The sequence below is a fragment of the Microcaecilia unicolor genome, chromosome 5 (assembly GCF_901765095.1).
Source record: "Microcaecilia unicolor chromosome 5, aMicUni1.1, whole genome shotgun sequence".
In the NCBI taxonomy this organism is placed as follows: Eukaryota; Metazoa; Chordata; class Amphibia; order Gymnophiona; family Siphonopidae; genus Microcaecilia; species Microcaecilia unicolor.
In genome coordinates this window covers 104,471,362-104,487,485 of record NC_044035.1, presented here as the reverse complement: position 1 = coordinate 104,487,485, position 16,124 = coordinate 104,471,362, and the positions used below count along the sequence as shown (strand labels likewise).

Here is a 16,124-nt window from a genome sequence, read left to right as displayed (position 1 = left end):
AATTTGTGATTTATTTTTTTCCTTTTGTGCTCCACATAGAACTGCACATGTTTTTGTTGAATGAGTGATGTGTAATGTATTTTGTAGACCTCCATCTGGCCTTCTCTTTTCCAAGCTAAAGAGGCCTAACCTCTGTAATCTTTCCTTATATGAGAGCAGTTCCATCGCCTTTTCATTTTGGTCGCTCTTCTTTGAACCTTTTCTAATTCTGCTACATCTTTGAGATACAGCAACCAACACTCAAGATGAGGTCTCACCATGGAGAGATAACGAGGCATAATATTCTTGGTCTGCTTTTGCATCCTTTTCCTAATAATTCCTAGCATCCTGTTTGCTTTTTTTTGGCTGCTACCACACACTGAACAGAAGATTTCAGCATATTGTCTAAAATAACACCTAGATCTTTTTCTTGAGTGCTGACTCCTAAGGTGGACCCTAGCATCAAGTAACTATGATTTAGATTATTATTCCCACTGTGCATCACTTTACATCTGTCCACATTAAATTTCATCTGCCATTTGGATGCCCAGGTCTTTCAATTTCCTAAGGTCTTCCTGCAATTTTTCACAATCTGCATGGGTTTTGACAACTTTGAGTAGTTCTGTGTCATCTGCAAATTTAATCACCTCGCACTTCATTCTGTTTCCCAGATCATTTACAAATAAAATGATTTTAAAATTCAAGATATAAAGCCCCTGATTTCTAACTATATATACTTTTTAGCCACATACATGTTTTAAATTAAAACAGAATACAAAATTCAGATGTTTAAGGTACCACTTAAGACTTAGAACAGCAGTCGTCTGTAATGAACAGTGTATGTAATTTACATTGAGAAAGCTTTTATTGCAATAGCACTTAAACATCCTCTAATACAGCAAGATACCGCTTTCAATTTAACAGTGCCTTACACATTGCACAACTAAACTGTTCTTAAGATAAATGTGACTTGGATGCTATAAAAGTGGCACTATTTCTTAGTAAAATAAATATGCAGCTTCAGTGGAAAATTAACTGGAAGCTGAGACAAGGGCCTGCCGGCTCTTCCACCGCCAGGTGCTCTGTAATAAGAGTTGACAAGGGAAAGCCTGCAGTCTTCTTGATTATCCCCTAAAATCCCAGTTCTTACTACTTAAAGTGTAAAACAGAATCTTATTTAAAAAAAACAAACCTTTCAGTACAGGTTCTTTCCCAAATTAAGGTTTGTCCTCCAGTGAGCAGATTTGGATCTCAGAAGTCAGAAGCTGTTTCCCTCTTTGAGGTTGGGAAACCAAGAGCAGAAAGCACAAAGACAGATTTAATGTTTTTACTGGACCCCCTAAGAACAGTGCAATCCAACCTATGTTACGCCCCCCATTTATGTGAAATTATTTCATAATATGACAAATGAGGATACCTGTATTGCCTTGTAAGCAGCAATCTAACAAAGGTGGTCACTTGCATGATTGCTAAAAGCAAACAAATGGAAGACTATACTTTAGTCTATGCCCTTGCATTCTACAGTGTTCAAAAAAAGTTTAGAAACTCAAATCTTTTCAAGATGTATAGTATGAATGCAAGAACACAACTCGAGGAACAAGTGTACTGGTAATAAGCATGGAGACTATTACTGCCAACACATCTGCTTTAAAGTATGTGGGCCAGTACAAATAGCCCTGATTTCATACAGGCTAAGCGTTGGCAAGGATAACAGGCTACTGACAGCAATACTCGGAAGTGTAGTCACTTCTCCATCCGTCAAATGGCCAGTATACATAGAAAGCTTTTTTTCTAATACATATCAAAACTATGTCGTATTATACAGCCAATTCTAACTACTCTGAAAGAACCTTTATGTCCTTCAGAAAATCTTGATACTAAAGAAAATACTTCAAATGTAGTCTTCGATTGATTTGTTCCCTGCAGGTCTATAGCACTAAAATGCACCTCTACACAGCAGCAATAAAAATTTGTTCTGTATTAAATACCATCTTAGCCTGCTCCGCACCACCACCCCCATGCTTCAACTTCAGGCTATACCAGTGGTTCCCAAACCTGGTCCTAGAAGCACTCCAGCCAGTCAGGTTTTCATGATACCCACAATGAACATTCATGAGAGATTAGAACTGCATACTGAAATCTCTCATGAATATTCATTGTGGATATCCTGAAAACCCAACTGACTGGCTGGGGTTCCTCCAGGATCAGGTTTGACCACAGGGCTACACCTATTAGAGCAACTTACTGCCCACTAATCTTCAACCTAGCCCTCTACTGCTATAGTTTTCAGGATATCCACACTGAATATGCACAAGAGGGATTTGTATGCACACTCCTCTGTATACAAAATCTCTCGCATATATTCATTGTGGATATTCTGATAACCATGAGTGGGCTGGGGCCCACTGACCTACATTAAAGGCACACTAAGGAATTAGTAAGCCTCTGATGTTATTAAACTTAATAGTTTATTCATCCCCCAAGGAAAGAATTATGGCTTGTTTTAGCATTGTACAACCCCGGGGAGCATTTTAAGCTACACTGAAACAGTTAATCAAACAAATCAAGAAATATTATGCAATGCAATGCAATTCTATGTACAAAACTTAACATGATAACAAATGTCAATCAATGGGTTTGAATGAGCAGATAGGGAAGTAGTTTCATCTACAAAATATTGCATGTACTAAGTTATAGTAAGCACACATTTAAGATTTTATAGAACAGAGTTCATTTTCAAGGTTTTCTCTTTTCACTTAAACACAGAAAGACTAGTCCATGCATAAGACAAAATTGAAAAGGAGATGAACTGGAATGTTAGCCAGTGGTACAATGTTAGCATAATTTACACCAAACACACACAATCCAATGTGGACCAGGGTGTGGAGGCTATTCCCCCTCCCACTTCCTATAACTACTCTGCTCCTAAACAAGCAATTCTAGCAAATGGGGTTTGGGGGATGTTTGGGACTTTTAGACTAGAATTTTTTTTTTTAATTTAAGTAGTACTATATGAAGTTTGTACAGAGCTTTAAGCACAAGTTTTGTTTCCTGCTGTGTGATCTGCTTTGAGCTTCCTGTCATTAATACCCAAACAGCAAAATCTCAGTCTACTACTGGCCAAGCAGGCAACAAGGTCTTCTCTTCTGTATGGGGTGATGGCAATTTAGTCCAACTGTCTTCTTCTCTTCCTCAAAGATCACTGCATAAAATGTGTATACTTGGACACAAACACTGGGCCTTCAGGATTGGGAAAAATGTTATCCTTTATTTGGACAATGACCTGACACGGGCCGTGTTTCAGCGTGCAAACGCCTGCATCAGGGGTCCGACATAAAAATACACAAACATGTTAATCAAAAGATATTAACCGATTTGAACAAATATAAACAACATTTTTAAAAAAGGCAAAATACCAATCCAAGTACACAAACAATTTAAAACACAATCATCAAATCATACAAAAAGAGGACCAAAATAAATATTTCCAACATAAAAACAAAAGTCTTCATCATAAGGATTCAATAATATAGACATATAAAAAGATAGACATAAAAACTATATAAAAAATATATATTTACATGACGTGTGTATGTCAATTACATGTTTGTCAAAAAATAGCGGATTACAGAAAAGATGCCAACAAAAAACAGTGCAAACAGACAGATATTCAAATGGGAGAACCTTACCAGAAAAGGTCTGCTCAAGGACTAATAAAATAGAATAAACACTCAGGATGTGTCCTAGTATACAAGACAGCACAGGGGAAAAAGAATATATTAGCACCTTACTGCATCCAAGAAACTTTTTGAAATACAATCTATCCTGTTGCATGTACGTGTATATACAGTCAGTTGTTAATCATCAGTGCAGTAATCGCCTAAGCCAGCGACAGAAGTTGCTATTTCAAATGAAAAAATATAAACTAAAGGCAGCTTCCATGAATTGTATTAACACGCAGGAGGAGCTATCAAAGAGGTCCTTTATTGCTTGAAGCTGCGGGATGGCACTCTGTACCCATACAAAGTATATGTCTGCCAGTGCGTCGTTTCATCCAAGCGGAAAGGCTTAACTGTGTGAACAATATCATAAAACAAAACATAACAGAACCTATCAAACACTTCCAAGATAAACTGGCCGAAGCTCCCGTATTATGTGCCGCCTTAAAACCAGGGGGACATAGTTATAGACTCTGACATTATCCGGAGCTCCTGTGTTATGTGCTGTCTTAGAACCAGGGGGACATGGTTATAGAGACTGACATTTTCCGGACAAACATACTTAATCTTTTGGGGGATAATGTTTCAAGATATGTCATCTAGCAAAATAATGCGTAAATATTCACATTAGGTTCACATTAAAAGGTGCAAATAAATCATTGCCCACCTCCCAGGCTCTCTCCCCGGATATAGCCAGCTCTGCAATTTGGGGGTGGGGGGGGCGCAGAGGTGGACCAGGGAGCGAGCCTGTTGTGGGGGGGGGGGGGGGGGGTGCAGAGGTGGACCGGGGAGAGAGCCTGTTAAAAATTTACCAGCATACCACTGCCTATAGGACTGTTCTGGTAAGGTTCTCCCATTTGAATATCTGTCTGTTTGCACTGTTTTTTTGTTCACATCTTTTCTGTAATCCGCTATTTTTTTCACAAACATGTAATTGACACACACGTCATATAAATATATATTTTTAATATAATTTTTACATCTTTTTATATGTCTACATTATTGAATCCTTATCATGAAGACATGTTTTTATGTTTGAAATGCTTATTTTGGTCCTCTTTTTGTATGATTTGATGATTGTGTTTTAAATTGTTTATGTATTTGGATTGGTATTTTGCCTTTTTTTAAATATATATATGTTATGTTGTTTATATTTGTTCAAATCGGTTAATATCTTTTGATTAACATATTTGTGTATTTTTATGTTTTTATGTCAGACCCCTGATGCACGCGTTTGCACGCCGAAAACACAGCCCGTGTCGGGTCATTGTTAGAATAAAGGACAACATTTTTCCCAATCCTGAAGGACCAGTGTTTGCTTTTTGTGTTTCCCTTTATATTTGTATGCTGTTACCCTCTCTTTTGTTATTGTTTATACTAGGATACAATCACTTTCTGTGTTCAGTTACTACACAGAAAGAAAACCAAACACAAATCAGCCGGTACCCAACATTATCCACTACAAATCAGACAATTGGAAAGTGTCCCCCCCCCCCCCCCCCCCCCATTTTAACGGTGGAGAAAACGTTTCCCAGCTCTAAACCCGTCATTCTGCAGTGATTTTGTTTCATATGGGGGTTGTTTTATAACAAGGTGCCTATTTTATAAAAGGCAACACAGACATTTATAAATTAGGCACACAGATTTTTACCTGCTCCAAAGATACTGTAAATGTGTGAAATGTACAGGTGTATTTTATACTGTGTCTACACTGCAGCTCCATCCTTGGGAACAGCTATATGCAAATTGCTGAAAAGTAGGGACATTTTTCAGTGCATTTATAACCCATTTTGAAAGAGCCCTCTGTGTGTAAAAAATGGTTTAAACATAGAACACACAATTTTTTTTTTAAATTATAAAGTACTCCCATGTAACCTTTGAATCCATTCAAAGGTGTTTCAGATAGCAGAACACACTCAGGTTATTATTTAACAAGTACAGATACCGCAATAGACACCAAAAAGCACAACAGAAATGGTTACAAACACAAACGTTTCAAATACCTGAGGTTGCCCATTTTTAACTTTACAGTACTAAACTAAGATTTTTATTTCTGTTCCATCACAGACAGAGCTGAAACCACAAACTGTGGCATCCAACACTCCAAGCCATATGCGAGGCTGGCTGGCTGCCACTGCGCTTTGGAATTATTTTTGCCTCCTCCTATCCAAGAGATAGTGCCAAGACTTCCAAAAACCACCCACAAACATCTAAACCAGAACATATTTTCCATGTCGAGGAGAACTGTGTGCTGAAAAAGCCACACAGGTGCTACAGAAAGCCATGCTGGTTCATCTCATTAACCAGTTTTATGTTTACATGGATCAGCTCTGGAAGCATTATTTTGGCTCTGAATAAGGACTCTTACGGTTCTTAGCTCACTAAGCTACTATGAGGTTAATTTTCAAAGCACTTAGACTTACAAAGTTCCATACGTTACTATAGAACTTTGTAAGTCTACGTGCTATGAAAATACACCTCCATGTCAGGTACATCCCTGAAATCAGGTGTCTTGCAACATTTCCCCCCAAAACAATCAATCAATTGAGGTGCAGAAGCTGCTTCATAAGCTCATAGGTAGTAAAAGCCACAGCCTGGGAGGGTATACAGCGAATGTAGTTCAAAGATAAGCCACGGTAAAATCCTCTTCTTATCCCATACTGGTTATAGACATGCTTCAATGTCTGCACCATAGTACTAAAAAAAAAAAAAAATCACAAGAAAATAAATACACAATACCAATATCATGAGCTTATCATTCAGCAGATAAAGTACATGGTAGGTCAGCACTCATTTCACATCTACAAATCACTTTTGTGTCAAACACTGGCAAAGATCAGCTTCTGTTTAGTCTCTGCAAAACACAATCCACAAACGCATTTCTAAACTTTGTTCTTTTAGATTTTATATGGATGTACTTCTGAATTATTGTATCTGGCTCTTTCTTCAGCCAGTCGTCTTGTTTACAGAATTAACTTATATTACGTCCGATCACTATTCGTAACTTCACTTTCATAAAATAACTGGCACTCTGTCTAGCAATGGGAGTCGCTCTTCCCATTTCTATCAGAATCAAGCAAATTACCTGTCATTTTGTAAGTGTAAAAACTTGAGCCTTGAAGCTTTTGTTAATTACTTCAGTGGTCGATTATACTAAATCATAACCTGCAAAACTTTTACCTAGTAATTTGATTAATCTGATGCTTACGTGACTTGTAATATTTTGTAGTTAATTGTATTTCTATAATTATGTTTTAATTTTTAATTTCTAGATAATATTTTTATTGTAAATATGTTTTTGTATTTCAAATATGTTTTTTGGTTATGATGTACACTGCATTGAACCCTGAGTAAGGGGAGTTAGCAGTATATAATCATTATATTAACAATCCTCATTTCTTACTCCAGGAAAATTAAAAACAAAAAAACCCCCAACATTTTAATTGTGAAAAATGGTTTTAAGACAGTATCTAAAATGTATGCTGCTATACAAAACTAAATTCTTTATGAAAATGCCACATTCATTGTTCACAGTTCTGCATCTCATTCCTTGCCATAGATGTTCTCACATGTGCTTCTGTCTGCACTGCATTTCATACACTTCCTCAAACAGCCTTCCTCTCTCCAATTTATTGCTCCATCTCAGTAGCAGGCCCTGCTGTGGAATGCCCTCCCAATGGAGAGGTGAGAGAGTAAATTGACTTTCAGCAGGTATTTGAGAAAGGGAATAAAGATAAAGGAAGGGGGGGGGGGGTAGAAGAATATCCTCTTGGAAGAGCTAGCTGTGAATTAAATCATCACTGGAAATTACAAGATCATGTTTAATATTTGAGTTTAAAGATAGCATGATAAGTTTAACCGTTAATAAAAACAAAAAAAGAAAAACAGAAAAAGGTCATGGTCTAATAAAAAAATAATCACTAATTTTCCATTTCTGTGTTTTAATTTTATTAATTAGTATTGAGGGATGGAAGGAATTTAAAGAGAGGGAGTTAATATACAACATTATCAAACATAATTGATTATATATGTTTTTACTATAAGCAGCCATGAGCAAATGTTGGCTTGATAGCCTATAAAAAAAAAAAAAAAAATCGACCAAAATCGACAAAAACAAAATCAATGAATATCACCACTAGTCCTTTTGAAGGTGGACATTTTAAAAAGAATATGACTGTACATGACCTGCAGTCACTCTGCAGCAGTTATGTAAGTAATCCATTTAAAACCATGGTACTGAAATTGCGGGCACAAAAGTGTTATTCCCCCACCACCACCATCCCCCCCCCCCCCCCACCAAAGTGAGATCAAAAGGATTGAAAGTCAGAGTCTGGTTTGTGTAACCTATTAAAAGTTCCAGAGGCCAATTAGGAAACTGGCTAACTCCAAACTTATGATGCCTTATATTATACGAAGTTGTAAGAACAAGCTGATACTAAGCATGCTGAGATTCTAACAAAAACCAGACACTTGGGAGGCCATGGACTGACCTACGCTAGAACAGATTACAATCCAGCATTTCAAACAGATATCCCAAGGTTTCATTTATAGTTAGAATTCTTTAAGGGGAGGTGGGGAGGGAAAGAATGCTGGTCGCCAACTTGTCTGCCTGAAGCAACAATCCTTAATCCTTTCCCTGTATCTAAACTAGCCCATTATAGACTAATATAGCCATCCACTTAGTAGAAGAAAACATGGGGGGGAGGGGGAACCACAACTTACAGGCACTTATCAGAATCAGGAAGAATAGCAGCTAATTGCATTCGCCGACGAGTTACATCCAATGGATAGCTAAAAAACAAAACAAAACATAAAAAAGGTTACCAGGAATAAAATTAACAGGACACCCCCACTCCCCAAACAGACATGCATGAGTTGCAAATGGAAGGAGGGGAACGTGCCATTTTGGTGCAATATAAATGCGCACTTCAATGTTTGTACATTCTTCATATCTGATGTTATTTCTTTAGATTTTGCTCACACCTTTTTCAGTAGTAGCTCAAGGTGAGTTACATTCAGGTATTCTGGATATTTCTCTGCCTCAGGAGGGCTCACAATCTAAGTTTGTACCTGAGGCAATGGAGGGTTAAGTGACTTGTCCAAGATCACAAGGAGCAGCAGTGGGATTTGAACCGGCCACCTCTGGATTGCGAGACCAGTGCTCTAACCACTAGGCCACTCCTCCTTTGGCTATTTGGCTGCTGAGAATGTAATTGAGCTTCTAGTATATTTTAAATTTGTTATAATATAAATTATATTGAAAGTGATTAATATAAGCCAAATGAACAAGTCCATATAGCTGCATTTTCCCTGAAGTTTGTTCTGTGACTAGGTTCTAAAAAAGTGCAATGGACGGTTTTGCTCCCGAAGCGTAATGTGAAGCAGGCGCACGGTTGAGAGAACTGAATGTGAAAGAGTTAAGATTCCTACGCTGCAGATGTGTTTTCAAGTTTCTGTTTTTGAACTAGTAATCACTAAATGTATAAATGATTAAAATGTTACAAGAAGTTGACATCATTGACATAAATATTTCAAATAATTAAAGGAGGTTTTTTAGACCTATGAGGATGTTCGCATGCCTGTTCCTATTACAAAACACATTGTTAACAAACCGAGCATCTGAGGTCTTTTCCTCCTTCTCAAAAAAACGTTATCAGATACCATTCTTGCTTTCATTAACTATATAATTATAAAAATTAGTAACAAAAAATATTATGTGTATTGCAGGATCTCTCTACACACCTCCAAGGCCCCTTGTCACCAAGGTCCTTCCAAAGAGTATCCTTAATCACAACCTCTCCAAAGGACATCATGCAATGTGATACCCACCAGTGAGCCTTCTCTGGAGTAGCCCCCACACTGAAATGCACTCCCCAATATGCTTTGCTTAATAATAAGACTATCCAGGGGTGTGCTGGTAAATTTTTAACAATAGGCTCTTTCTCCGGACGTAGCCAGCTCTGCAGTTGGAAGGACTAGGGGTGGCCGGGGTGGGGGGGGGGGAGCAACACTTGCCTCTCTCTCCTCCCTCCTTTCGTGCGGGCACGCTAGGCATACCTTTGCTGGCAGCCAATAAATGGACTGCCACCACCCCCAACGTCTTGCTCTGAGCAGCATGCTGAAACTTCTCACACATGCTGGAGAAGTCCCAGCCTGCTGCTCAGAGCTGGAAACAAGGAGCTGGGAGCAGCAGCAGTCTATTTACTTGGCTGGCAGGGCTCAGCATCCCCACCAGCAAAGTAAAAGAGAATTCAGCAGGGGGCCCAAGCCCACATTTTGGGAGCCAGTTGTTAAAGTAGCCATGGAGGGCCCTACTTTAACAACCGGCTCCCAAAATTCTTAAAAACTTAACCGGCTCTTGCGAGCCTGTGAGAGCCTGCTCCAGCACACCACTGAGACTATCTGTACTTCAGGAAGCAGGTGAAAGCTTGGCTCTTCACCCAAGCCTTTAATGGAAGCAGGAAACTTACTAGTCCCAGCTGCACATACTGTAGCAGGACATGCTTATCTACTCCTCCCCTAGCCAATATTCAAGCACTTTTCTGAATTCATATGCAATTTTCTTTAATTTATTTATTTGCTGCCTTTTTGAAGGAATTCTCTCAAGGCAGTGTACAGTAAGAATACATCAAACATGAGCAATAGGCAATATTCAAACAACAATACAAAGTATGGCATAGTATACTATTAATAATGTCAACACAATACATAATAGAACAGTGAATGATAAAGCAAAGATAAGTAAGAAGAGTTAGAAAGTAAGGTGACCGATTTTAAAAGAACTTTGTACATGAGGTCAGAGAGAGGTGTGTGTCTGGTGTGTGTATGTCACAAGGTACTTCTTCCATTAAAACCATACTCTTATGCTCCAAAATAGGGTATGCTGCTGATTTAGGAACATAAAATTTAATTTAGGAGCATAACCTTTATAGAATAAGGCCCATTATGTTTGTCCATACAGCTCAGTCATTTACTGTAAGCTGCAATTTTACAACAGATGAAATAAAAACCAGTCCAGTAAACAAGATCCAATCAAATTCCAATGGTACTTTTATTAGCAACAAATGTAGAGGGGTAGAAAGCTGTGTCTGACTTGGCCAAGTTTTGCCAAAGCAGGCAGGAGTATGTCAGCGAGTGTAACATGTTTTTACTACCTATGGGGCAAATTTACTTTTTACATCTTATTGGGTATAGCTGTAAGACCCTCGAGGCACTCCTTTGTTCAAGCAAAACTTGGCCCACTAAGGTACAGCTTTCTACCCCTCTAGGTCTGTTGCTAGTTAGAATATCATTGGAATTTTATTGGATCTGGTCTACTACATTTTTTTATTTGATCTGCTCTTGATTTTGTGCAGTCTGGCTCTTGTGGATCGACTGCCTTGTGTTTATTCGAAGCTGAAAATTTAAGTCATCATTCCAGCTGAGTATTATGTTTGGGGTAGCTGTTCCTCTTCAATTCCCACTGCAGCTCATGACCCTGGCAAGTCACTTAACCCTCCACTGCCCCAGGAACTAAATGCACCCTCAGGAACGGAGGGAGAAAAAAAAAAAGTACCTGTATGTATAATATGCAAACAGTTTGACTGTACCACAGAAAGGCAATATATCAAATCCCTTTCCCCTTTCAAATCTTCCACTAGTTTCCCTTCAGAGTTGGATTGGGGGGAGGGAGTTAAGACAATTTATAACCTAGTTCTTCAAATTTTAGAGGCTGTCATTGAAGGACAGCAGCACATCTTGCTGCCCAGACTAAGGTTCCTGTTCCTTCAAACCATAATATCGAAGGTAGAGGGGCACTTTCAATATGACATCCAAATGGGGGAAAAAATGTTACCGAAAATGTTGAAAATGTCAGTCAATAATGGAAGATATTCAAAAATACACCAAAATTGTTTAGAAAAGGACGCACTGCAAACTTCGACATTTTGAGATAAATGTTTCTGCCAATCAGAAATGCACTATACAAAATGTGCAATGGAGGTACAGGAGAAAAGTTTGCAGAAATGGCAACACATTCCGTCCATGTGCAAATATACCTCCTGCACCTAGAGGAATGTTCCTCAGTGTGGCCAGTCATGTCTTCAGAGGAAGCTTAATTTTATTGTGCCAGAAACAGAGTTCCTGGTCCTTCTGTGAAGGCAGTAAGCACCACCACCATGGAGATTCATTAGAGGTAGCCTGGCAAGATGAGTGTGAAGTCCTGGGAAAAGTAGACATTAGAAAGAGGGAGGGAGGAGAGAGGGGGAGAGAGGTGTCCAAAGGGCCCTCATGTACACATTCAGAGCAGTTCCTCCTTAATGTCAAGTGCTCAATCAGAGGGCTGCCCAATGTATCACAATGTATCACTCAGTGGGTCTTGAATCTACCACACCCAGGATGCCACACACTGCACCCCAAACCATTATGCCATGCCTCCAGTAGCCAGAAAAAAAAGGTAACAGGGAATGTGTAATTGGCTGCCACAGTCATAAATAGCCTTTGAACCCAGGTTGCCCACTCCAGCACCTGACACAGTTGTAAGGTAATATGGAAGCTGCTAGCAGGTACCTGAAATCAGGAAAGGAGGAGGGGTTGTCAGATCACTGAGAATTGGAAGGAAAATCAAGAATGAGAGAAGAATGTTATCAGTCCAAGGAAGGGAGGTACAGGAAAAAGTAAGCTGAATAGGATCAGAGTGTGTCCTGTAACATGGGTAGGCAGGAAACATATTGGACAAAACCCAGGTCAGAGAAAATAGTACACAGACGCTTATCTAAAGGACTAAGGTGATTGTCTGAATGGATATTGAAATCACCCAGAAAGAGGCGGGAATAATCACATATGGACATCAGATTAAAAAAAAAAACCTAAACAAACGTCAAACCCAAAAGTGTCATGGTCAGAAACTGACTGGGACAGAGGAAAATAGATAAGGAGACAGATGGGAGGAGAAGAGCACACCTGTAATAATGCTTCTGAGGCAGAGGAAGGTTCATGGTTAATCAAAGAAAAAGGAACAAGGATGGGTACAGGACCTGTCCCTTTTCTGGGAAGACCTAGGGGCAGAGTAATCAGAGAGAAGGCACCAAGCAAGAATGGTGTCTTCCCCTCCAGGAGCCATATCTCTGTGAGGAAAAGAAAAAAAAAAGTCAGGGTGGGTCAAAAAAACATTACGTACTTGGGCAGCTTAGAATGAAGAGATCTTCAGTTCAAAGGTAGACAGGACATAAAGCAAGCAAGCAGTTGGGGAGGGAGCAGAAAGGATGTTGGGTACTGATGGGAGTGGAGGATCAGATGGGAGCAGGGGAAGGGCCAGGAAATGAAGATGTAAAGGCTGTGAATGAGTAAAAGAAAAGGGGCAATAGCCCCAGTGGACTGGAATAAGAGACATAAAAGAAGGAAGAACAAACTTGAACAGAAACCAACAGACTAAACTTACAAGAAGATGGTGACCTTGTCTAGTGAAAAATAGTCACTGCCCAGAAGTCGCCTAAAGGAGCATGGCCTGCTCCTTGTGTGTGCACCTTCCTTTATTTTTTTGGCCCTCCACCCTAGGTCATGCCCAGACTACGTCCCTTTGCCATGTATAACCTCATCTTTGTAAAATTGAGATAGACATAATTATGCAATATGGATGCCTAAATGCCAGGTCTTTCAAGTCTAACACACAAATAGAGTTTATAGAATGACCACTTTAAATGACTGAAATCTAGGTGTTGAAGGACAAAGGAAAGGGGACCCACTGGCCATCTCCCAATCTTTTAAAGACACAGATACATCTCTAAACGTTATGTCAGACAGTATGGTGTGGGCGCACATACCAATGTACTTCACCCAACACTACAAATACACACTGAATTTTCTCTTTAGTAACACTTTAAAGATACTGTAGTAAAGTTCTAGCGTGCAAAGTAAAACAGTTATGTGAATTCCAAAAATTACTTCAGTTTATCTAGGGGGATTTTTTTTTCCACCAATCTATTTGGAATCAGTCTTCCATTTAGTTCTTCTGCTTAACCGATATTAAAAATGTGTTTCACAGAGCACTTCTTGTTAAAATACTTCCGAGCAGAAAAACTTACGATATTGTTTGAGCTATAGCACCAGCTACACCACCACACAGCAAATTCACGTGAGTTTTCAACACTAAGACATCTGGGTTGTCCATGGATGGTTTTCCAAGTAGGGTAGGTGCGTGGTTAAGACCAACGCTCTTCAGTGTCCCAAAGGTAAAAAACGAAACACCTTCCAAAGAAAGCAGACATTTTATATGGGTTTCATTACATTACACACTTAAGTCCTATTGGTACCAATACACTAAATCTGAGTACTTGGTAAATAAAGACCAGGTATTACCAGAGCTCGCTTTACATTGTGGTCAAATACAGACAGGGCCGGTCTTAGCAAGTGCGGGGCCCTATGCAGACCAATTTGGTGGGGCCCTATGCAGACCAATTTGGTGGGGCCCTATGCAGACCCCGCCCCCACCATAGTCCCGCCCCTATCCTAGCTCCACCCCATTGATAAGATTATTCCATTTTTAGAACATTTTTTATTTATGAAATTTCAAATAAAGACAAATGAAGCTAAACTTGTACAAAAAAACTGATTGAAATAATAAGCACAATGCTATCATGAAACCTCCCCTCCCCAGAAATTATTCAGTTCAAGTCCACTACAATTAGTAGTTCCAATTCTCATAACAAAGGAGAATAAAGGAAAAATATTAAGAAAAGATTCAGTACTTTCAAATTCCCCTATTACTCTGTAACCCATATATGCAATAAAATAAAAATGAAATGAAAAGATATACAATAAAATAAAGTGATGTGTGAAATATAATGTACAATATAAAAACATATAGACCACCAAGGTATTAAAATTGTTTTAAAATATATACCACAGCTCTCTGACTCAAGAAGACTCCGACTCTGTCATCCATAACTGTCTGACAACACACAGAAAAAAAATAAGTAAAAACAAATTGTCACAATTAATACCTTATACACCAATATACCAGCCATACGGAAAATGCAGACCGTCAACAATATGAAGCTAGCAAGGGATCATAATACCACAATTCTCATGCAGAGCCACAAAACACCCTTTTAGAGGTAGTGTGTCATGATTTAGGCTCTACACCCTTTCTGATGTTTGGTGCCACCTTAGTAAGGCCAACACACAATCTCTCCACTGCAAAACACTATACACAAACTTGTGCAAAAACACACTCATAACCTTAACAAACCATAAACAGCACTAATTCCAAGGACAGAACGAGCTACAACCTTATGCGTGGCGTGGAAAGGCAACTGTAATTACACCTGGCTCTAAAACACCAGTGCACAACCTAGTGAAAAAAAACAAACAAAAAGGGATTCAAACTATACGCTAGCAGAATACTGTACCTTCCTTGATCACACCTGAAAAACACATGAAGGCAAAATACTGAACTGGAAAGTTACCTCAAGAAGTTAGACTCAGCATGCAGCAATACTACAAAAATTGAAACGTACATGAAAAATATCACAGATGCACATTTCCAAAAACTGACATATTCCAATTAATAAATCCTGAATAAAATAGTTTTTTCTACCTTTGTTGTCTGGTGACTTTGTTTTTCTGATCATGCTGGCTCAGTATCCGATTGTGCTGCTATCTGTCCTCTTAACTCCGTTTCCAGGGCTTCCTTTCCATTTATTTCTTTACTTTCCGCCTTTCTTCTTCATTTCTTGCCCTACATCCGTAAGTAAAAGCTGGGTCCTCCGCAGACTTGACTGTCCAGTGGATCCAGCTTCTGCCTATTTTCTATATCCATGTGCACTTTTTCTCCTCCTCTTCCTTTTCCCTCACCTCATCTCTTTCCTCACTCTTCCCTCGCCTCCATCCATGTCCAGCATTTCTTCTCTCTCCTCCATCCACCCATGTCCAGAAACCCCCCTCCCCTGCCATCCACCCATGTCCAGCGACCCTCCTCTGCCCCTGCCCTCCACCTATGTCCAGTGACCCTCCTGTGCCCCCTGCCCTCCTCTGCCATCTACCTATGTCCAGAAGCCCCCCTCCCCTGCCATCCACCCATGTCCAGCGACCCTCCTGTGCCCCCTGCCCTCAACCTATGTCCAGAAACCCCCTCCCCTGCCATCCACCCATGTCCAGTGACCCTCCTGTGCCCCCTGCCCTCAACCTATGTCCAGAAACCCCCTCCCCTGCCATCCACCCATGTCCAGTGACCCTCCTGTGCCCCCTGCCCTCCACCTATTTCCAGAACCCCCGCCCCTGCCCTCCACCCATGTCCAGCGACGCGACTCTCCTCGTTCCCCTGCTCCCCCTCCCTCCAGCCACCTGAGCCCCCCTCCCCGACCCGCCAAACGACCCTCTTCTACCACCCGACCCACCCGCACCTCACCTGACCCAGCATTTTTTAAAAAGCTACAAGTGGCAGTGCCT

General features: G+C 39.9%; 1 protein-coding gene across 2 annotated transcripts in view; it reads right to left on the bottom strand.

The window, feature by feature from the left end:
• Positions 1 to 4,535: 4,535 nt before the first annotated feature.
• SLC25A16 (solute carrier family 25 member 16) overlaps positions 4,536 to 16,124 on the bottom strand; it is a 59,219-nt gene continuing 47,630 nt past the window's right edge. For both annotated transcript variants that reach the window (XM_030204847.1, XM_030204849.1), the window contains exons 7-9: positions 13,760 to 13,922; positions 8,421 to 8,489; positions 4,536 to 6,395 (exon numbers count right to left, since the gene is read on the bottom strand). In XM_030204847.1, coding sequence (XP_030060707.1) covers positions 6,239 to 6,395; positions 8,421 to 8,489; positions 13,760 to 13,922 — 389 coding nt within the window. In that variant the 3' untranslated portion in view covers positions 4,536 to 6,238. The remainder of the gene's footprint in view (positions 6,396 to 8,420; positions 8,490 to 13,759; positions 13,923 to 16,124) is intronic.